This window comes from Lithobates pipiens, unplaced genomic scaffold (genome assembly GCF_037356315.1).
Source record: "Lithobates pipiens isolate NorthernLeopardFrog02 unplaced genomic scaffold, aLitPip1_a1.2 Scaffold_30, whole genome shotgun sequence".
NCBI classification, from domain to species: domain Eukaryota; kingdom Metazoa; phylum Chordata; class Amphibia; order Anura; family Ranidae; genus Lithobates; species Lithobates pipiens.
The window spans coordinates 35,669,891-35,692,268 of NW_027507791.1; the positions used below are offsets into that span (position 1 = coordinate 35,669,891).

Genomic DNA, 22,378 nt, shown 5'->3' on the forward strand with positions numbered 1-22,378 from the left:
AAAACGATAAAATCACTAAAGATAAATTATGGCAAAAAAACAAACAAACCATGAGACCCCTTTCACACTGGGGCACTTTGCAGGCGCTGCAGCGCTAAAAATAGCCCCTGCAAAGCACCCTGTAAGAGCCGCTCCTCACACTGGAGCGGCGCACTGGCAGGACACTAAAAAGAGTCCTGCTAGCAGCATCTTTGGAGCGGTGTGTATACTGCACTTCCACCACTCCTGCCCATTGAAATTAATGGGGCTATACCGGTTTTAACCCTTTCTAGGCCACTAGCAGGGGGTAAAACCACCCGCTAGCGGCCGAATACCACTGCTAAAATGACGGTAAAGCGGCGCTACAAATAGCACCATTTTACCACCGGCACCCCACACCGCCCCAGTGTGGAAGGGCTCTTAATACTTACTTTTCCTACTTCCCTGCTTCAGAACTTTGCCTTCAGCAGAACTTTCATAATCTGAAATGTCCAGTGCATGAGATGCACTGTGTTTCCTTCCTCTGACTGCAATGTTAGTTCTGTGTCCCAGAATTGTCACAATTGTTATTGCAAATAAAAAAAGTCCTCTTACCTCTCCAACTGATCTCATCCACAACCACCAATACATTAGGATGATTTTTCTTCTGTAAATTGAGACATTCCAAGAGTCCAATCACAGCTTCCCTTCCCAGATCCCGAATGTCTTGTAACAAGGTATGAGAGAAGCGAGTAACTCCCGATCCTTCTATTATTGGCCGGTATTTCTGAAATACAGACATATTATTCTTAGGCCTCATGCACACGAGAAGCTGTTAAACGCGTGTTCAGATGCAGTTGGACACTTTTTTCAACTGCCCCTGAACTCATTCAATGTTATCCTATGTGTCCATGCACACAGTCTCGTTTTTTGCCGTTTTTATGCAGTTGCGTTTAACCTCGTTTTTCCAGAAGCAAAAAAATGGGTTCAGACGCAAAAATTTCCACGTTTCAGATGCAAAATGCGGCAAAATGTGGCACCTGTGTTTAGCCGCGTTTGCGTTTATATGCGTTTTTAAAGGAACCCAATTTTTTGGACCTAAAAACTCAGAAATATGATCTGAGAATGACATTTTGTGACCCGACTTTGGGGGCCCATATCTTGGGACCACTTAATGCCAAGAACCCCAAATTTGGTATGCAGACACTGTGAATCTAGCACTACAACATATCCAAATTTGGAGTTCCTATCACCAAGTGTCCCCGAGATAGGGGGCCCCAAAGTCGGGTCGCAAAATGTCATACACTTTTCTGCATCGGAGAATGACATTTTGCGACCCGACTTTGGGGGCCCATATCTTGGGGCCAATTATTGCCAGGAACCCCAAATTTGGTATGCAGACACTGTGAATTTTGCGACCCGACTATGGGGGCCCATATGCACTTTTCTGCATCAGAGATACATGGCCTCAAAGTCAACTGTGACCATCTGCGGCAATGTAATTTGGTCATTAGGGTTGGGTGTTATGGTAAGTGGTTATTCATTAGGGTTATTGCTTAGGATTAGGGATGAGCTTCGAGTTCGAGTCGAACTCATGTTCTACTCGAACATTGCCTGTTCGCCTGTTCAGCGAACAGTGAACAATTTGGGCTGTTCGCAGCAAATTCGAAAAGCCGGAACACCCTATACAAGTCTATGGGAGAAATCTAAAGTGCTAATTTTAATGGGTAATATGCAGGTTACTGTCCTAAAAAGTGTTTGGGGACCCGGGTCCTGCCCCAGGGGACATGGATCAATGCAAAAAAAAGTTTTAAAAACGGCCGTTTTTTCAGGAGCAGTGATTTTAATAATGATTAAAGTGAAACAATAAAAGTGTAATATTCCTTTAAATTTCGTAGCTGGGGGGTATCTATAGTATGCCTGTGAAGGGGCGCATGTTTCCCGTGCTTAGAACTGTCCCTGCACAAAGTGTCATTTGTGCAGGAAAAAAAGTCTTTTAAAATCACTTGCGGCTATTGTCGGGTCCCGTAATACAGAGAACACTCAATGAGTGTTCTCTGCATTAGCCGACAATTCATTCATTCATTGATAAAAAAAAAAAAAAAAAGCGTGGGGGTTCCCCTAAATTCAACTACCAGGCCCTTCAGGTCTGACATGGATATTAAGGGGAACCCCGTGTCAAATAAAAAAAAAAATTGACGTGGGGGTCCCCCTAAATATCCATAACCAGACCCTTCAGGTCTGATATGGATATTAAGGGGAACCCCGCATCAAATTAAAAAAAAATTGACGTGGGGGTCCCCCTAAAAATCCATATCAGACCCTTTATCCGAGCACGCAACCTGGCAGGCCGCAGGAAAAGAGGGGGTGACGAGAGAGCGCCCCCCCCTCCCTCCTGAACCGTACCAGGCCACATACCCTCAACATTGGGAGGATGCTTTGGGGGTCTGTGACCCCTCAAAGCACCTTGTCCCCATGTTGATGAGGACAAGGGCCTCATCCTCACAACCCTGGCCGTTGGTTGTGAGGGTCTGCGGGCGGGGGGCTTATCAGAATCTGGAAGCCCCCTTTAACAAGGGGACCCCCAGATCCCGGCCCCCCCCTGTTTGAAATGGTAAGGGGGTACAAAAGTACCCCTACCATTTCACAAAGAAAGTGTCAAAATGGTTAAATAAGACAAACACACTTTTGAAAAATTCCTTTATTAAACATAAAAAAAAATAAAATAAATAGATTCCAGCGGTGCTAATCCACTCTTGCTATCCAGCGACGGATCTCCGGGGTCCAGCGATGGATGATCATATCCAGCGACGGGGGATCTCTCAGTCCAGCGCTGTCCATACATCCTTCTTCTGTCTCCACTCCGGAGACACTGCAGAGATCCCAGCGCTGACGTTTCTTATATTAGGAGGGCGGGGCCACTCGTCACCTGACCCCGCCCCTCTGACGCTGGAGAGGGAAGCCAGGGGTTCCCCAGTGACGTGTGGGTGACCCCGCCCCCTCTGATGTAACGGAAACCTGCGTTACATCAGAGGGGGCGGGGTCACCCACACGTCACTGGGGAACCCCTGGCTTCCCTCTCCAGCGTCATAGGGGCGGGGTCAGGTGACGGGTGGCCCCGCCCTCCTAATATAAGAAACGTCAGCGCTGGGATCTCCACAGTCTCCGCAGTGGAGACAGAAGAAGAATGTATGGACAGCGCTGGACTGAGAGATCCCCCGTCGCTGGATATGATCATCCATCGCTGGACCCCGGAGATTCGTCGCTGGATAGCAAGAGTGGATTAGCACCACTGGAATCTTTTTTTTATTTTTTTTATATTTAATAAAGGAATTTTTCAAAAGTGTGTTTGTCTTATTTAACCATTTTGACACTTTCTTTGTGAAATGGTAGGGGTACTTTTGTACCCCCTTACCATTTAAAACAGGGGGGGGCCGGGATCTGGGGGTCCCCTTGTTAAAGGGGGCTTCCAGATTCTGATAAGCCCCCCGCCCGCAGACCCTCACAACCAACGGCCAGGGTTGTGAGGATGAGGCCCTTGTCCTCATCAACATGGGGACAAGGTGCTTTGAGGGGTCACAGACCCCCAAAGCATCCTCCCAATGTTGAGGGTATGTGGCCTGGTACGGTTCAGGAGGGAGGGGGGGCCGCTCTCTCGTCCCCCCCTCTTTTCCTGCGGCCTGCCAGGTTGCGTGCTCGGATAAAGGGTCTGATATGGATTTTTAGGGGGACCCCCACGTCAATTTTTTTTTAATTTGATGGGGGTTCCCCTTAATATCCATATCAGACCTGAAGGGTCTGGTTATGGATATTTAGGGGGACCCCCACGTCAATTTTTTTTTAATTTGATGGGGGTTCCCCTTAATATCCATATCAGACCTGAAGGGTCTGGTTATGGATATTTAGGGGGACCCCCACGTCAATTTTTTTCTTTAATTTGACACGGGGTTCCCCTTAATATCCATGTCAGACCTGAAGGGTCTGGTAATTGAATTTAGGGGAACCCCCACGCTTTTTTTTTTTTATCAATGAATGAATGAATTGTCGGCTAATACAGAGAACACTCATTGAGTGTTCTCTGTATTACGGGACCCAACAATAGCCGCAAGTGATTTTAAAAGACTTTTTTTCCTGCACAAATGACACTTTGTGCAGAGACAGTTCTAAGCACGGGAAACATGCGCCCCTTCACAGGCATACTATAGATACCCCCAGCTACGAAATTTAAAGGAATATTACACTTTTATTGTTTCACTTTAATCATTATTAAAATCACTGCTCCTGAAAAAACGGCCGTTTTTAAAACTTTTTTTTGCATTGATCCATGTCCCCTGGGGCAGGACCCAGGTCCCCAAACACTTTTTAGGACAGTAACTTGCATATTACCCTTTAAAATTAGCACTTTAGATTGTGAACGTTCGAGTCCCATAGACTTTAATAGGGTTCTAAAGTTCACACGAAGTTTAGGTCTGTTCGCAGGTTCTGGTGCGAACCGAACAGGGGGGTGTTCGGCTCATCCCTACTTAGGATTAAGGGTTGGATTAGGGTTAAGGTTGGATTAGGGTTGTTTAGGGTTAGGGTTAGTGTAAGGGATAGGGTTAGCTGTTAGGGGTAGGGTTAATGTTAGGGGTTAGGGTTAGTGGTTAGTGTTAGGGTTAGGATGAATGGTTAGGGTTAGGATTCTGGATATTTTAATAAGGCATTAAAAAAATTATACTACCATATACAGCAGCAAAGAATTAAAATATATTAATCATTCAGTACATATTTTACAATAAAAATATATGAAAAAATTTTTAAACAAATATAAAAAAATCTAATTAACATAGATTTGCTTTTAAATAAAACAATTTGAAACTAGAAAAAATGAATAAAAACATATATTAAGATTAAAAAATAAATAATTAACTATTTTTATATTGTTTTATATTAGAAATAATGAAAATATGTTAATTGCCACAAGAAAATTTTAGATACTTAAAAAAATTGGATAATTTGCTATAAATAGACATTATTTTAAAAAAAAATAAAGGACAGAGAAAAAATTAATCTGTACATCTATAGATAAATATATTTTATAAATATATACACATACCTGATCGTTACCAACAGACGTTCCTCTGGTGATACACTGCTTCTCATATTGGTGTCCACGAATGTCAGACCAGGTTGTACTTTTTCTAAGAGCAGATCAAATGTGACAATGGACATCCGGCTAAAATTAAAAAACTTGTCGGGGTCGGTACGCAGCTGCACATACATGTTTGTGAAATATCCAACGGACATTCGCTGTCCCATCAACGGATGGGTCCAATATCGACGAGCTCTGCCTCTGGACCTCTCACGAAATTTACGACGACGTTGCTGTCTCATCAAGAGCAACATCAGGAGCATTTCCTGACATATATTCAATATGGGATCCATTTCAAAATATATACCACAGAAAGAGAGGCAAATACAAGTGTACAACTGCTCTCTATGTTGCTGCTGTTCACTCTGATCAAAATAGCAGAAATAGTTAAAAAAACATGCTTTGAGAGCCTGGGGAGGGTCTACATGATGTTATCTTTATAAACAATTATAAACGCAAACGCGGTTAAACGCGTCTAAACGCGGCATGCAAACGCGGCAAAATGCGCGTTTCAGCTTTTTTGAGCAGAGTTTTCTCCTGCGTCGTGTGCATGAGGCCTTACCAGGGAGGTCTGAAACATCTATTTGTTTACATACATTATCTGTTACCTGCTGTGTTCACCAGACACAGTGGATGACTGATCCCTATACCGGTCCACTGCCAGTATCATGTGATCGATGAGCATGTGGCTTCCTTTCATTGTATATATAACAAGCAGCATTAGGCTTGTCACACCAACAATCAATGAAATGTAATGTGACAACATATGAAAATATAAAACAAATCAAATGTGTCAAAGAGTGAGTCCCATAATAGGCTCCCCCACTGGATCCCCCTCCAGTGCATTACCAGGCCCTTTGAGTCTGGCATGAATATTAAGGGGAACCCCGAACCAAAATGTAAAAAAATAAAAAATTAAAAAAAAACAATTGCATGGGGGTCCCCATCAAAATCCATACCAGACCCTTATACAAGCACACAACATGGCAAGCCACAGGAAAAGAGGGGGGAGGAGAGAGCGCCATCTCCATGTTGATGGGAACAAGGTCTTCATCCCCAAAACCCTTGCCTGGTGGTTGTGGGGGTCTGCGGGTGAGGGCTTATCGGAATCTGGAAGCCCCCTTTAACCCCCACTTCCCTTTCCCCCCCTGTGTGAAATGGTAATGGGGTACAAATGTACCCCTACCATTTCACAAAAAAAGTGTCAACATTTTTTAAAATGGCAAGAGACGTTTTTTGACAATTCCTTTATTAATGTCTTCTTATTTCCCGCTTCTTCTTCCATCTTCTTGGGGTCTTCTTCATTCAGTGTTCTTCCTCCATCTTCTTCTTCCCTGCTTCTTCCTCTGATCCTCTGCTTCTTGCTCCGGTGTTCTCATCCGGCATCTTCCTCCGCGACATCCTCTACCCTGCTTCGTGCACTGGGACTTCGCAAGGACTTCCCTATGGGTTTCCGCGTGGCGTCAGAGGGGGACGGGGTCACTAACACCTAGAGGAGACGCTGATTACTGGCTCACTACACTGACAGGGCATATGAAACTGTGGACTGCAGAGTTTCTGACCATCTGGGAGACACAACCAAGGCTTAGGTCTTGCTGCATCCCAGTCTACTTTCATAAATATATTTTTGCTCATGAATTTAAGTCCCTGGCAGACATCTGCTATTATACAGACTGGGGAATTTTATTCCTTCCAAAACAGTGACAGGGGGCCTCTATCGAGCTTGAGTGGGAACACCCTTGGAGTCACTTCCTCCATCAGATGGACCTTCTCCCCCTGAAAGCACACTGGCACCTCTTCCTCCCATTCTATCAGTGCCCTGACTTGATCCAACTCCTCTGAGACTTCAGTCTCCACCAGGTAGACCCGGTGTCCTGGTGCCAGATTTCTCAGCCACCTTTTGATCTCCCTCTCAGTGTGCTCATTCCCCGAGATCTGCAGAATGGTGCTTCTGTGGGTTGGGGTCCCAGGTCTTCTACCCCAAGCAACCGCGGCCATAGAGGTGGCTTCCCACACAGACTGTGGCACTGATCTAGGGTGGCTAGGGCCAGCTGCAGATAGCATCCCGGACGAGTCCCCAAATGTAGCATGGCCCCCCCAGAGGACTGCTGAGAATAATTTGCTCATCTGCATGGCCATGACCAAGTGAACCCTCCAACCCACCTGACACTCTGGGTTAAGACATCCTGCAGGACTGTGTGGCAATAATCAAACAACTTAAGGAAATTAGGTTATAAAGATATTTTACTTGAACCAAATAAAAGTAGAAGTTGTTACAAAGAGGAAGTAATAAATCTGCTGAGCCTTAAACAACAGTGTTTACTCAGCAGAAGAATTCCTCCCAAAGGCACAAGACAGAGTTTAACAATGACAATACTATATACATATATGTACACTTCCTTTAGAAATGTCACCCCCTAGTGGATGTTTCTGTTAACTGCTTATACTTTTGTACTATAGAAGCTGTAACCTGGCCAGCCTGCACGCTATCCAAAGAAGGGAAAGTGGATCTAGGGAGGAATATTATAGGGGCCTTTCTATAAGTATGGCAATAAAATCCTCATTGCAGATTTGATGTTCTTCACTGTAGTTGGTGCTCGTTAACTGTAATCCGTTTGGGTATAGTGAATATGGTGGATTCCTCGCAATAAAGAAAGCTAAAAGGTGTCTGAGTACAGTGTTCAAGTAATGGAGTAAAGAATTCTTGGCATAAAGATGTCTGTGCAAAGTGTCTGAATATGATGATGGTAAGAAGGGATAAAGGTCGGGCAATTTGCCCTCTGGCCAATGACTAGACCGCTCTGATGTCCTCCGAACAGGAACTCATGTAGTGGCACTCATGTAGCAGATCTGCTGTCTCGATCTCCCGACATGAAGCTGCCACACTGTCAGAAACCATGGATCAGACTGAGACAAAAGTACAGTTAAATCACACTTGTTTAATAATAATAAAAAAAGGTAAACTGAATAAACATAGTCAAAACAGAGTTCAGGAATGGGAACAGATAGTCAGACAAGCCAAAACGTCAGGGAGCCAGAGATGAGCATAGTAGAACAGCAAGCAGGATCTGGAGCCATAAGAAATGTCAACCAAGCAAGTCTTTACCAGGAACACAGGCGAGCATCTCTAGAGATGTGACCAAGGCAAAGGCAGAGATCATCTGGATTGGGCGGCTTAAGTAGGCAGGACTGACAAGTAGGATATCATCAACAGGTGAGTCACTGTGGAGAGATAGGAGCTGGCAATTAGCTGACAATTGAGCGGCCAGCTTTGAGAAGAAAGGGATGAGCCCAGCCCTGACGGTACCCCCTCCTCAAAGACCCCTCACTCTGGGAGGACCACTAGGCTTGAGGTGAAAACATCTATGGAAATCATGGAGGAGGACAGGGGCATCTGCATCGGAGGATGAGACGCAAGAGCGTTCCTGTGGACCGTACCCTTTTCAATGCACCAGGTACTCTATGTGCCCTGTCTGGGCCCACAAAACCTACAGGAGTCAACAATGGACTGTACTTCATACTCCTCATGGTTCTCAACCTGTACAGGGTGAGGACGAGGCACCAAGGTTGTAAAGCGGTTGCAAACCAAAGGATTTAATAAGGAGACATAAAATAAATTTGACATATGCATTTTAGAAGGAAGGTCTAATACATAAGCCACTGGGTTAATCCTGCAAAGAATACGGAAAGGCCCAATAAACTGAGGTGCGAACTCCAGAGAGGGAACGTAAAGTCAAAGATTGCGAGATGACAGCCAGACCCTGTCCCCAACCTGGTAGGAAGGTGCAGGCAGGCGTATGCAGTCAGCATGGAGTCTGTACCTATCATTAGCATATTTTAAAGCCTCCTCAACTTGTGCCCAAGTGGAACAAGGACCACGGAGATGCTCCTCTAGCGCAGGAATACTCTGCGGAACAAACGAGTCAGGCAACATGGAAGGTTGGAAACCATAGTTCACCATAAACGGGGACAATCAGGAAGCAGAATGCAAGACACTATTGTGAGCAAACTCTGCCCATGGTAAGAGGTCTTGCCAGTTGTTATGATGGTCAGAAATATAACAAGGTAGAAATTGCTCCAAGGAATGATTGGCTCGTTCTGCGGCCCCATTAGACTGCGGGTGATACACAGAGGAAAAAGCAAGCTGAATTCCCAACCGTGCACAAAAGGCTCACCAGAACCGGGACACAAACTGACTACCCCTGTCTGAGACAATCACCTTGGGTAGCCCACGTAAACGAAAGATCTCCCAAGCAAAAATGGAAGCCTGTTCCTTAGAAGTGGGCAACTTCTTAAGTGGAATACAATGGAACATTTTCATGAACCGGTCAACCACCCTAAGGATAACTGTTTTGCCCTTCGAGTTGGATAACTCCACAATGAAATCCATAGACAGGTGGGTCCAGGGCTTCTCTCCATTGGGTATGGGTTGTAGGAGGCACACTGGAAGGTGTCATGGAGTCTTACTCCGAGATCACATGGAACAGGCAGCTACAAAGGCGGTTTAGAGTTGATTCTTCCCAGGGTGGCCAGCAGTCTTGGGAGAATGATAAGTTTGGAGCACGGCAGTACAGAGACTCTCTGGGAAAAAGCAGCGGTCACAAGGTTTCTCAGGAGGAGCACGGACCTGAACAGCAAGAATTTTGTCACCCAAAGTAGAAGCGAGACTAATGTGAACCATAGCCAGAATATGATCAGGAGGAATCACGGGAACCAGAACCGACTCCATCTTGGAAGTGGAGGAAATTTGTTGTGACAAAGCCCTTACATTCTTAGTACCGGGTAAGAATGAGACAATGTAATTAAAACTAGACAAGAAAAGAGCCCATCATGCCCTTCTGGGAGAGAGGCATTTGTGATTCTTATGGTCAGTAAGAATTAGAACGGGCACAGTGTTACCTTCAAGGAAATGTCTCCATTCTTTCAGGGCTAAAATGATTGCTAACAGCTCTCTGTCACCAATCTCATAATTGCACTCTGCAGGTGACAATTTCTTTCAAAAGTAGCCACAAGGATGCATAGCGCTCTTAGAGGTAGGACATTGAGACAGAAAGGCACCAACTCCAGTCTCAGAAGCATCAATCTCAAGGATAAAAAGGTAACGTAGGATCAGAATGTGCCAACACAGGAGTAGAAACAAAGGCAGCCTGGAGACTCTCAAAGGCCTTAATGGACTCCGGAGACCAACTCTGTGGGTTACCGTCTTTTCTGGTCATATCAGTCAGAGGCTTGACCAGAGACGAGAAGTTCAGAATAAACTTCCGGTAATTGTTGGCAAAGCCAAGAAAATGCTGCAGAGGACGTAAAACCCATCTGTCAGGGCCACTGTAGGACTGCTGAAAGTTTCTCTGGGTCCATCGAAACACCAGCAGTGGAAATGACATAACCCAGGAATTTAACCTGTTCACGATGGAATTCGCACTTCTCCAATTTACAATAAAGATTGTTCTCTTAGTTTTTGAAGCACACAATAGACATCTGTGTGGTGGCTCTCCAGGGACTTGTAAAATATGAGGATATCATTGAGATAAACCACCACACATAACTGCAACAAATCTCAGAGGGCGTTGTTAATAAATTCCTGTAGAACTGCCAGGGCGTTTACAAAAGGCCACAAAGGCATTATGAGGTACTCATAATGGCCTGTTCCGGTATTAAACGCAGTTTTCCACTCGTTGCCCTCCTTAATCCTCACGAGATTGTATGCCCAATCAAGCTTTGTGAAAACCATTGCTCCCTTGAAGCAGTCAAATAACTCCATAATCAACGGAATCTGATAGGCATTCTTAATCCTGAAATGATTGTGACCCCTATAATCAATACAAGGTCTCAGTTCACCACTCTTCTTCACAAATGCCTCATACACACGATCAAACAATCCGGTGGAAAAGTCCGGCGGACTATCCCCCCTTGTGTGGGCTCCGGCAGACTTTTTTTTACCCAAAAGTCTGGCGGACTAAGAAATTATTTTTGTACTCCAATCTGTCAGCCGGACTCGCATTTTGGCGGACAATCCGGTCATGTGTGTGCCAGTCTGCCGTACTTTTGAAATGAATGGATTTTTCCCGCCCGGAGAAAAGTCTGCTCATTTTGAGCATGTCTCCAGGTAACCGGGACCAGCAAAGGAGGCGTCGCTGGGCCCGTCACCTGGTATGGAGTTAAAGGGGAATCCCTACGCTGAAAAATGGGTGTGGGGGTCCCCCCTAGATCCATATCAGACCCTTATCCGAGCACGCTACCCGGCCAGCTAGGAAAGGGGATGGGGACGAGTCAGCGCCCCCCCTACCTGAGCCGTACCAGGCCACGTGCCCTCAACATGGGGGGTGCCTTGGGGAAGGGGGAGCTGCGCGGCCCCCCCACCCCAAAGCACCTTGTTGATGAGGACAAGGGCCTCTTCCCGACAACCCTGGCTGTTGGTTGTCGGGGTCTGCGGGTGGGGGGCTTATCGGAATCCGTGAGCGGCGAGAGAAGACCGGGCCACCGCCTGTAAAATAGCTAGAAGAAGGCGTGGTGGCCCGGCAAGAAGAACCGAAGACGGGGACAAGACCCCTGAAGTCGGAAGAAGAGGGTGGTGGTGAAGAAGAAAGCCGGGCTCCTCCGCTAGTAAAAGAGCTAGCAGAAGATAGCGGAGAAGTCTGGCGAGAAGACCCCCGCAGATGGAAGAAGACTCCCGGAGCTGTGCAATAAACTATTTCAACCCTTGTATGTTGTGTTTTTTTTTTTACTTTTTTTTTTTTTTACAGGTGAATGTGTAGGGGTACATTGTACCCCATACTCATTCACATAGGGTGAGGGGCCGGGATCCGTGGGCCCCCTTATTAAAGGGGGCTCACGGATTCCGATAAGCCCCCCGCCTGCAGACCCCGTCAACCAACGGCCAGGGTTGTCGGGAAGAGGCCCTTGTCCTCATCAACATGGGTACAAGGTGCTTTGGGGTGGGAGGTCTGTGCGGCTCCCCCTTCCCCAAGGCACTCCCCATGTTAAGGGCACGCGGCCTGGTACGGCTCAGGAGGGGGGGCTCTCGCTCATCCCCACCCCCTTTCCTGGCCGGCCGGGTAGCGTGCTCGGGTAAGGGTCTGATAGGGATCTAGGGGGGACCCCCACGCCAATTTTTCAGCGTAGGGATTCCCCTTTAAGTCCATACCAGGTGGACTAATGTCTAATGCCACGCCTCCTTCACTGGCCCCCGGCTACCTGGAGACGCGCTCAAAATTAGTGGACTTTCCATCGCATGTGTGGGCGAGTCCGTTCATTTCAAAAGTACGGCGCATAGTCCGGCGGACTTGGTACGCCGTATTAGTCCGAAAGTACCGTGTGTGGGCAGGTAGCTCATTCGGAAAGTCCGCCAGACTAAGTCCGCCGGATAGTCTGCTACGTGTGTACGCGGCAAAAGAAGAAACCAGAACCAGCAAGAGGTGAGGATTTGCAGATAAAATCTCAAGAAAGTGCATCTGCAACATACTCCTCCATGACCTTACCCTCCAAGACAGACAAAGGGTAAACCCGGCCATGAGGGGGTATGGCACCAGGTTGAAGGTCAATTACGTAATGATACGACCAGAGTGGAGGCAAACTACCGGCTTGATCTTTGTCAAAGACATCTCTAAAATCACGGTACTCCTCCGGCAGGCAGGAGAGTGAAGAGGTGCACAGGACCTTGGCTACCTTCGGAAACATGTCTTACTGCATTGTGGTGACCAGGAGAAAACCTCAGCATAGATTGGTTGTGCCTATGTAACCAAGGATAATCAATAACCAAAAAACTTTGGTGAGGAAATAACTTGGAATTGGATTATCTCATGCTGAAGAGCCCCTACGGCCATGGACAACAGAACAGTCTCATGAGTCACATGGGTAGGCTGTAGAGGTCTCCCGTCAAGAGCTTCAATGGCAAGTGTCACACAGCTGCAGCGGAATCGAGTACTTCGATACAAAGGCAGCATCAATGAACAGGCCTGCAGCCCCAGAGTCGATTAGAGACGGACGACTCAGCCCAAGAAAGGGTAACTAAAACCAGGGGCTTATCTTTCTAGATAACTGGGGACAAAACAACGCAACCTAAGGTCTGCCCATGACAGGACCACAAGGTTCAGGCGTTCCCTGGACACGTAGGACAAGACTTAAAAAAGTGACCTGCCTGGCCACAAAGGCACAATCTCTCCCATCTCCTAAGGGTTCCTCATCCGCAGAGAGACACGTGAAGTCCAAGTACACGGGTTCATCTTACAGACCGAATCGGTACCAGGAGGCATGGGAGGTGAGGGAGGCAAGGGTGGGACAGCAAAGTTCGGAGACAAATGTACAGGAGGCTTCCGCAAAGGATGTCTTTCTCGGAGTCTGAAGTCAATGAGGATGGCAAATGGGATCAACTTCTCCAGCTCAGTGGATATATCTTGGGCTGCTATCTCATCCTTGATGGTATCCGAGAGACCATGAGAAAAAGCAGCCATGAGGGCCTCATTGTTCCAAGCAACCTCTGCTGCCAGAGTACGGAATTCAATGGCGTAATCTGCAACAGTTCTCGTACTCTGATGGACATGATGCACTTGGCAGCAGAAGCAGAGCATGTGGGAACGTCAAATACCCTTTTAAAAGAAGCCACAAACTCAGGGTAACTCAAGACAACAGGTTTTTGCGTCTCCCATAGAGGGTTTGCCCAGGCCAAGGCTCTCTCAGAAAGCAAAGATATTACAAAATATTCTTTGCTTTTGTCTGTGGGAAATGCCTGGGGCAGCATTTCAAAGTATATCTCAACCTGGTTTAGAAACCCTCCTCTGCATTGAACTGGATTGCCCCCAAATTGCTGGGGAAGCAGAACGGAAGCAGACATACCTCTTATAAAGGTAATACCCAAGGTGGGTGCCTACACAGATACTGAAGCAGCAGCAGGGATAGCCTGCAACACAGGTTGTACCGGAGAAGCCACAGTGGGAGATTCCAGGTGAGCCGTGTGACTCAGGAGTGTTTGCAACGCCATGGCAAACTGATTCATGCAGTGATCCTGCTCATCCAATCTGGAAAAAATATTACCAACAAGTGGATTGACTGCATCTTCTGAATTCATGGCCTTCGCCTACTGACAGAAACCATGAATCAGACTGAGACAGAATTACAGTTAAAACACACTTGTTTAATAATAATAAAAAAGGTAAACGTAGTCAAAACATAGCAAGAGTTCAGGATCCGGAATGTATAGTCAGACAAACCAAAATGTCAGGGAGCCAGAGATGAGCGTAGAAGAACACCAAACAGGATCTGGAGCCATAAGGAATGTCAGCCAAGCAAGTCTTTAACAGTAACACAGGCGAGTGTCTCTAGAGATGTGACCAAGGCAAAAGCAGAGATCATCTGGACTGACAAGCAGGATATCATCAACAGGTGAGTCACTGTGGAGAGATAGGAGCTGACAATTAGCCAACAGCTGAGCGGCCAGCATTGAGAAAGAAGGGCTGAGCCCAGTCCTGACACACACACTCACCAACAGGCAGACAGAGAGGCGATTCAGTTCGCATTGTGCGCTATATAAGTATTTCATTCATTCATTCATTCATACATACAACATACATACAAAATTATCAGGCCTCAAAAAAGGAAACATTGATAGTTCTCTCAAAAAATTTAACTAATATTGCCCATAAAACAATACTATTAAACACCACAATTCGGACGGTGCAATCTTGAGTACATAAATACAGTTCTTCTCAAAATATTTTGAGATTCAATTGCTTCTTCAGGAATATTTTAGAGAGTAGCTTATCCAATGAGTTCAATCAGACCAATGCACAAGATAGCACCAAGGGTGTCGGAGCAGCATACAGAGGAAGAATGACACGTGTCACCATATCAAGCTGGTTCCCAAATATATCAAAGTGGGCAAAGATAAATTAGAGAAGCAATGTAAATTCAACATCTTCAAGGTGTATAACCACCATCTCTACAATATAACTGGTAATATGCTCAATGATTGCTCCAATGTATTGGGGCCACCACATTTTAACCATTTCAAAAATACAGGGACATCAAGGTATAAATGTCTCATATACCATGAGATTGTAATATTTTTAACAGCCACAAAAGGTTGATTATGTGATGGTAAAAGATCCTATATACTTCACTTTATAACTAAGGGACCACAGAGCATAGACTGATGGAAAAGACATCCCCTGGATCTCCATAAAGGTATAATCCAGAACAAATGCCCACCACCAATCAGAATAAAACATGAATTGGGCATATTACCAGTCATAATGTAGAGATGTATACATCATGATGGTTAAACACCTTGAAGATCTTGAATTCACATTGCTTCTCTAATTATTTTTGCCCACTTTGATATATTTGGGAACTGGTTTGATATGGTGACACGTGTCTTTCTTACTTTGTATGTCCCACACCCTCCGGGTATCTAAACCTTGGTGCTATCTTGGGCATCGGTCCGATTGGAATCATCAGATACGCTACTCTGTACAATGCTCCCAAAAAAGCAGCTGAACTGCAAAACATGTTGAGAAGAACTGGATGTATATACTCAAGATTGCAACATCTGAATTGTGGTGCTTAATAGTATTGCTTTACTGGCAATATTAGTACCTTTTTTTTGAGAGAACGATCAGTGTGTTCTTTAGTGAAGAATGATAACTGTCACAGCAAGGAGGGGCGTGACCGGATGGTGATGGCGGCGGTGTGTGAGGAGTGAGTGTGAGAGAGATGTGTGCTCTCACTGCACGCTGACGGGAGCTGGTATCAGCTGCGCCTGTGACATCCCCGTTTGATCTCCCTAACGGAGAAGGCTCTGGCTCGGTGTGCTGGGGAGACCTGTGGTGCCCAGCAGTGGTTGCTGACGGTCGGGAGAGGCAGAGTGTGGCGGAGCGGTGGGATCTTTTGAGCACCGGCGGTGTGTGGAGGAGGGTGAACGGAGGGGAGATCTCTCAGCTCAGCCCCTGGAGGTGAAATCCCGTGAGATCCGCTCGAGAGAGGAGCCACATCACTGAGACTGGGGAGGAGGCACAGCCACTTCCAGGTAAAAGCCAGCTAAACCCAGCGAAGAAATTTAAAGGCATAGATATATTATATATTGTTATGCAGTGACTGTGGAGAAACGTTTTATTTCAAGCCAGATCCCCCCCATCATTGCCCCGTTTGAGTTGATTTAAAGGAGAAATAAGAGGGGAGTTGTTGTGAACGCTGTATTATCCTTGGGGAAAGTGTTGCAGTAAGAAAGAAATATACAAATACATATACTGGAAAAAATAGCTCCTGCTGCTGCTTTCCCTTTAAGAAATTAGTTCAAATCAAATCCACTCATGTTTAAAGTTCTGGACCGACTGCGGAGTAGCTGAAGCCGACCTCTCCTCCCCTTTTTTTTTTTTTTTTTTTTTTTTTTTTTTGCCTTGGCCTAGGGAAATTACCCCCCTTCAAAAAACGTTATTGTTTTTTTTTTTTTTTTTTTTTTTTTTTCCCGGGGACACTTACGGATCTGAACGATGTCTGCAAGGAGGAGGGGGGAGGAGCATGCCAGGCAGGAAAATGTGGGGGCGCAATCTTTGAGATCCGCCAAAGAAAAAGATAAAGAAAAAGACCCCCCAGTTCACTGCAACAACAGCTGGGATAGCTGCTGCGGCCAAGTTGGAAAAATATGCCCATGCTCATACTCCCGATAATACGCCAACCAAGGGGGGACAGGGGAGTCTAGTAAAACCTCCAACGGACAGAAAGAGTCAAGGGCAACTGTCACAAACAGGCGTAAAACAAATAAATAACAAAAACGCGGGTGCAATTGGAAGATCAGAGTCAGATCCCATGCTGGTACACCCAATAAATGGTGAAGAAGAGCCGACGCTGAAGGAGGTCCTTGGGGCTGTTAACGTTTGCAAACAATCATTATTGGAGCTATGCGATCAAACAAGAAGTATTAAAGAAGAGCTGGCCTTTATACGGCAGGAACTTCAGTTAACGGTTGACAGATTAACAGCAGCAGAAGGTAGAATTTCTCAGATTGAAGATGAGGTGTATCCATTAAATCAAGAGGTCAAAGATTTAAAAATACAGATGGGCAAATATGAAGGGAAACTGGATGAATTGGAAAACAGACTCCGCAGGGACAATATAAGACTGGTAGGCCTCCCCGAGAAGTGTGAAGGCTCTGACACAGCTGAGTTTCTGGAAAAATGGCTTGTTGAAGTGTTTGGCAGAGAGTCTTTCTCCCAACAATTTGCTATTGAAAGGGCACATAGAGTTCCGCCTAGAATTATGCATCGGGGGGGTCAGCCTAGATCTGTACTAATCAAATTTTTGAACTTCCGGGATAAGGTTGTTTTGCTTCGGAGGGCCAGGGAGATGGGGAGTGTCAGCTACAAGGGCGCTAAAATCTCGTTTTACTCTGACTTTTCCCCTGATTTGCAGAAGCGCAGAGCGGAGTTTATAGAAGTCAAGCGTAGACTCCAGAAATTGGACATTACATATGCTCTGCTCTATCCGTCAAGGTTACGGGTAGTAGCATTGGGAGAGACTTTATTTTTTGATACGCCTGCAAGGGTAGAAGCATGGATGCAGGAGAAGGGAGATCAGTTATTGAAGAAATGATGTGTTTTTCTTTTTTATATATGCATGTGTATGACCCCCTTTTCACTTCATTTATCCTTTCTTTTCTTTTGTTTTTTTTTTTTTTTTTTTCTCCTTTCCCCTCCCTCTTTTATCGGGAGAGGGGAAGATTAGCGAAGGGGGGATGTAATGGGTGCACTGTAAATGAAGTAAGGGTAGATGACACACTAAAGTCAGGGTGCAGAGAATGGCACACAATATAGTAAGAATTTATGCTTGAGGAAGGGGAGGGTCAAAAGGGGGGGTTGTTGAGTATTGGGGGGGAGTGGGAGGTGGGTGGGGATGGAAGCATGAGAGAAGGAGTGGGGAGGGGGGAGCATGAGGGTATGTGTGGGAGTGTAGTGGTCACGGTAAAAACCCCTAGGGGTAACCTAGATAGGTATGGAGAGGGTAGGGGGGAGGGAACAGGGAAGATGGAAGCATACAAAATTCAGGAAAAGGAAATAGGTAATATTAGCACAGTCATAGATTTTAATTTAAAAGTAATGAGTAAATACGGGGTAATGGTGTGTGTAGATAGAAGGTTTGGATCTCACGCTCACAAGAGGAGACTGAGAAGGGTTGACACTAGGGAGTATAAAAGATGGTATAGCTTTATTAAAGTACTCACTAAGTGGGATTGCACTTTTCTTTTTACATCCCCCCATTGCATTCGCCTCTTCGGCATGAACTATAGAGGGAGAAGCAGGGATTATTTCTGCTCAACGTCAGGGAATTCAAGCAATTTAAATGTTAATTTTGAGCCTTCAGGTTTTACTCTTTTCTCGCTCTTCTTTTTTCTTTTTCCACACTTCCTAGAGTTATGCAGTCCAGAGTTTTGAATATTGGCTCTTGGAATGTCCGAGGGCTGGGAGCCTCTGTAAAAAGAGCAGTAGTGTTCGACACCTTGGAAAAGTGTGGAGTAGGATTGATCTGCCTACAGGAGACACACCTAAGTAAAGAAACTATATTAAAAACTCAGAGTAGGAAATTTCAAGTCCAGTACCATTCAGTCCACACCTCTTACTCGAGGGGAGTGGCCGTGTTGGTAAGGAGAGAGGTGGCGTTCTCCTGTCGGCAGATCAATATAGATAAAGAAGGGCGGTTTATCTTTTTACACTGTGTAATTGAAAATCAGGAGTATGTTTTTGCAAATGTTTACATTCCTCCCCCATTTAAAATGGAAGTTTTATATTATTTGATGGAATTTATAGCGGACAAATCGGGGATTCCTGTTATAGTAATGGGAGACTTTAATGAGGTTATAAATAAAAGCCAGGATAGGTTTCCACCAGGAATATATATGCAAACGGAGGCTGAGACTCGGCTGTCTCGATTTTTGCTGGAGGGGGGCCTGTCTGATATATGGAGAAAGCGTAACCCGGACCAGTTACAATATTCATGTTTCTCAAGCTCATACTCCTCACTCTCAAGGATAGATTTAGTCCTTGGGAATGAGGAGGCAAGCCGTGTAGTAAAGGAAATAGTTTATCAACCTAGAGGGGTGTCAGATCACTCGCTAGTGACAGTTTCGGTAAATCTAGGAGGGATAAAGCCCCCAAGAGTATGGAATATGAATCCAGTGTGGTTTGAGTTAATTGGGGACCCCGAGAGGGTGCTGTTTAGTGTGGCAGAGTTTGTGGAGTTTAACAGCGGGTCTGCAGAGATTGGAGTAATATGGGATGCATTGAAGGCCTATCTTAGGGGTATTCTTATCCAACAGGTAGCGAATGTTAAGAAAACATCTAATGAATGGGAGGATAGGGTTGAAAGGGATCTAGTAATAGCAGAGAGAGCCTATATAGAAAACCCCACCCCAGAGAAAAAAAAAACATGGTTAGAGAAACAACGGGAACACAAGGCAGTGGTTATTAGGAAAATAGAGAATAAAAAACTGTTCCAGAAACAAGTGGAATATGGGGAAGGGGAAAAAGTAGGAAAGATGTTGGCACAGATTGTAAGAAGTAACTCCTCGCCATCCACTGTCCCAGTAATAAGGACTGAGAAAGGAGAAATATCAGCACAGAGCTCAGTGATTACTGATACCTTTAGGGTATTCTATGCCAAACTGTATTCTTCACGGGGGACAGAGGTTGGCGAGGATATGGATAGGTTCTTTTCGAATATCAAAATGCCTTCCCTAACAAAGGAGGAGAATGAGATAATGGAAGCCCCATTAACAATTGAGGAAATCCAGTGCGCAGTAGCTGCAATGGCCAATAAGAAATCTTCAGGGCCAGATGGTCTTCCTTTGGAAACCTATAAATATTACAGTAAAATATTGCTTCCAGAGCTCCTGAAAGTATTTAACTGGGCAAAAAAAGAGGGGAGATTGCCAACTTCAATGACTGAGGCAACAATAATAGTCTTACACAAGGAGGGGAAGGACCCATTGGAAACACAGTCCTATCGACCCATTTCCCTTCTCTGTGCGGATGCTAAAATATTAGCCAAAGTATTAGCCATTAGATTGAATAAAATTATTTCCAGGCTGATACATCCCGACCAAACAGGTTTCATCCCGGGCAGAACTACAAGCACAAACATAAGAAGACTATATCTTAATATGCAGGTACCTATAGAGAATGATGGCAATAAGGCAATAATGGCTTTAGATGTAATCAAAGCCTTCGATAGTTTAGAATGGCCCTATATCTGGCGGGTACTGAGGGAATTTGGGTTTGGCCCTAATCTTATTGCATGGGTAAAAACTCTGTATAACGGCCCTAGTGCTAGAATTAGGGTCAATAATGAATATTCAGATAGGATTTTTCTAGAGAGGGGGACAAGACAGGGGTGCCCTTTGTCACCCCTGATCTTCGCCCTAGCAATAGAACCATTAGCTATTGCAATTAGATCCAGTAGGAATATGGTCGGTTTTCAAAGGAGGACGAGGGAAGAGAGGATAGCGCTATATGCGGACGATATTCTCCTCTTTCTGGGGGACACAGAGCAGTCCCTCAGACAAGGGATGAAACTTATTTCAGATTTCGGGAGGTTCTCTGGCCTGGAGATAAACTGGGAAAAATCAGTTCTTATGCCATTGGATAAAAGTAGGGCCCAAAGCCCAGGGACAGGCGCGCAGCTGGAAGTTGTGGAGCGCATGAAATACCTGGGGATACACATACAAAAAGATCCTAATAAATATATAAATGATAATTTGGTTCCATTAATAGCTAAATTCAAGAAGAAAATCGAAATCTGGAAAAGACTCCCATTATCGAATGCAGGGAGATGTAACTTGATTAAAATGGTATGGATGCCTCAGTTGTTGTATGTGTTACATAACTCCCCGATTTGGGTAGACATAATGTGGTTTAGGAAAATAGTGGTACTATTCCGAGAACTTATATGGAAAGGGGGAGTATCCAGGATAGCTCTACAAACCTTGCAATTACCTACAAGAAAAGGTGGAATGGCAGTTCCACATCCAAGGAGCTATTTTTTAGCTGCGCAATTACAACACCTGGACATGAGCGAGGAGATGGGTGGAGGAATTAATAAGGCCTTAATATTAACGGAGACACCCCATAAGAATATGGTAGAAGCTCTGGAGGCAAATTCATTTCCCAAAAAAAAAATACCCACAATAAAACTAGTAGTAAAGGTGTGGAAGGCAGTTAAGGCGATTAAAGGCCTGGGAGGCTTAACTCAGTACACCCCATTGTGGGACAACCGAAACCTGCAGGAAATGGAAGAAATAGGGGTATATAAAGATTGGGAAGTTAAAGGGATAGATAGGTTGGCCCAGTTATATACAGGGAAAATATTAAAAACATTTAGTGCTTTAAGATCAGAGTTTGATATACCCAAACAATCATTTTATAAATACCTTCAAATCAGACACGCCCTAGGGAAACAATTTAATAGGCAAGGTCCTGTGTGGAATAGCTCCCCTATTTTTACCAGATTAAAGGCCCCAGTGAGGACAAAAGGATTTATAGCGGATGTATATCCAGTCATATGTGAAGGAAGTATAGGAAGCCCAGAAGGGTTTAAATGCAGAAGGAAATGGGAGGAGGAGTTGGGAACATTCACGGATGAACAGTGGAGGAAAATATTGGAGGATGGTTATTCAATCTCAGTTTCGCCCGCCCAGAAGATGTCACACTTAATGCTGCTGCATAGGGCCTATTATACGCCAAAAAGACTGTTCAGTTTTGGACGTAGAGCAGATGATAGGTGCCCTAGATGTCAAGAGTCGGGAGACCTAGCTCACATGTTCTGGCGATGCCCAAAATTGTTTCGTTACTGGTCAGAGATTGTTATCACCTTGAATGAAACATTTGGTGTAACGATCAGAGGGGATCCAAGGATATGTGTGCTGGGCCTGGGTGAAGCAATAGGGAGATCGCGACATACCAATAAAGCAATACTGAGATGTTTGTTTCAGGCGAGAAGATTGTTAGCTCAAAGGTGGCAAGCAAAAAATGCTCCTTCAGTAGTGGACTGGCAGACAGCAACTATGGAGACAATATGGAAAGAGAGGGTGATATATTTGAGAAGAGGAAATTTTAAAGAATTTAAAAAGATGTGGAAACCCTGGCTGGATAGAATGAGATACCCAGAATGAGGTATGGGAGAGGTGAAAGCTGGGTAGAGAGAGAGGAAGTAGGAGGGGAAGGAGGATTATATGAGCAATGAGCGAAAAGAGGGGTTAGATAGAAGAAATATTGACACATCATGGATAGGAATGTTTTCTAAAGGTTT

General features: G+C 45.1%; 2 protein-coding genes across 2 annotated transcripts in view; both read right to left on the minus strand.

Moving 5' to 3' along the window:
• LOC143942631 (NACHT, LRR and PYD domains-containing protein 12-like) overlaps positions 1-22,378 on the minus strand; it is a 1,996,551-nt gene that overhangs the window by 619,136 nt on the left and 1,355,037 nt on the right. The gene's annotated exons all lie outside the window — the stretch shown is intronic.
• LOC143942637 (NACHT, LRR and PYD domains-containing protein 3-like) overlaps positions 1-22,378 on the minus strand; it is a 162,443-nt gene that overhangs the window by 97,117 nt on the left and 42,948 nt on the right. Inside the window, exon 4 of the mRNA XM_077464001.1 lies at positions 574-745. Coding sequence (XP_077320127.1) covers positions 574-745 — 172 coding nt within the window. The remainder of the gene's footprint in view (positions 1-573; positions 746-22,378) is intronic.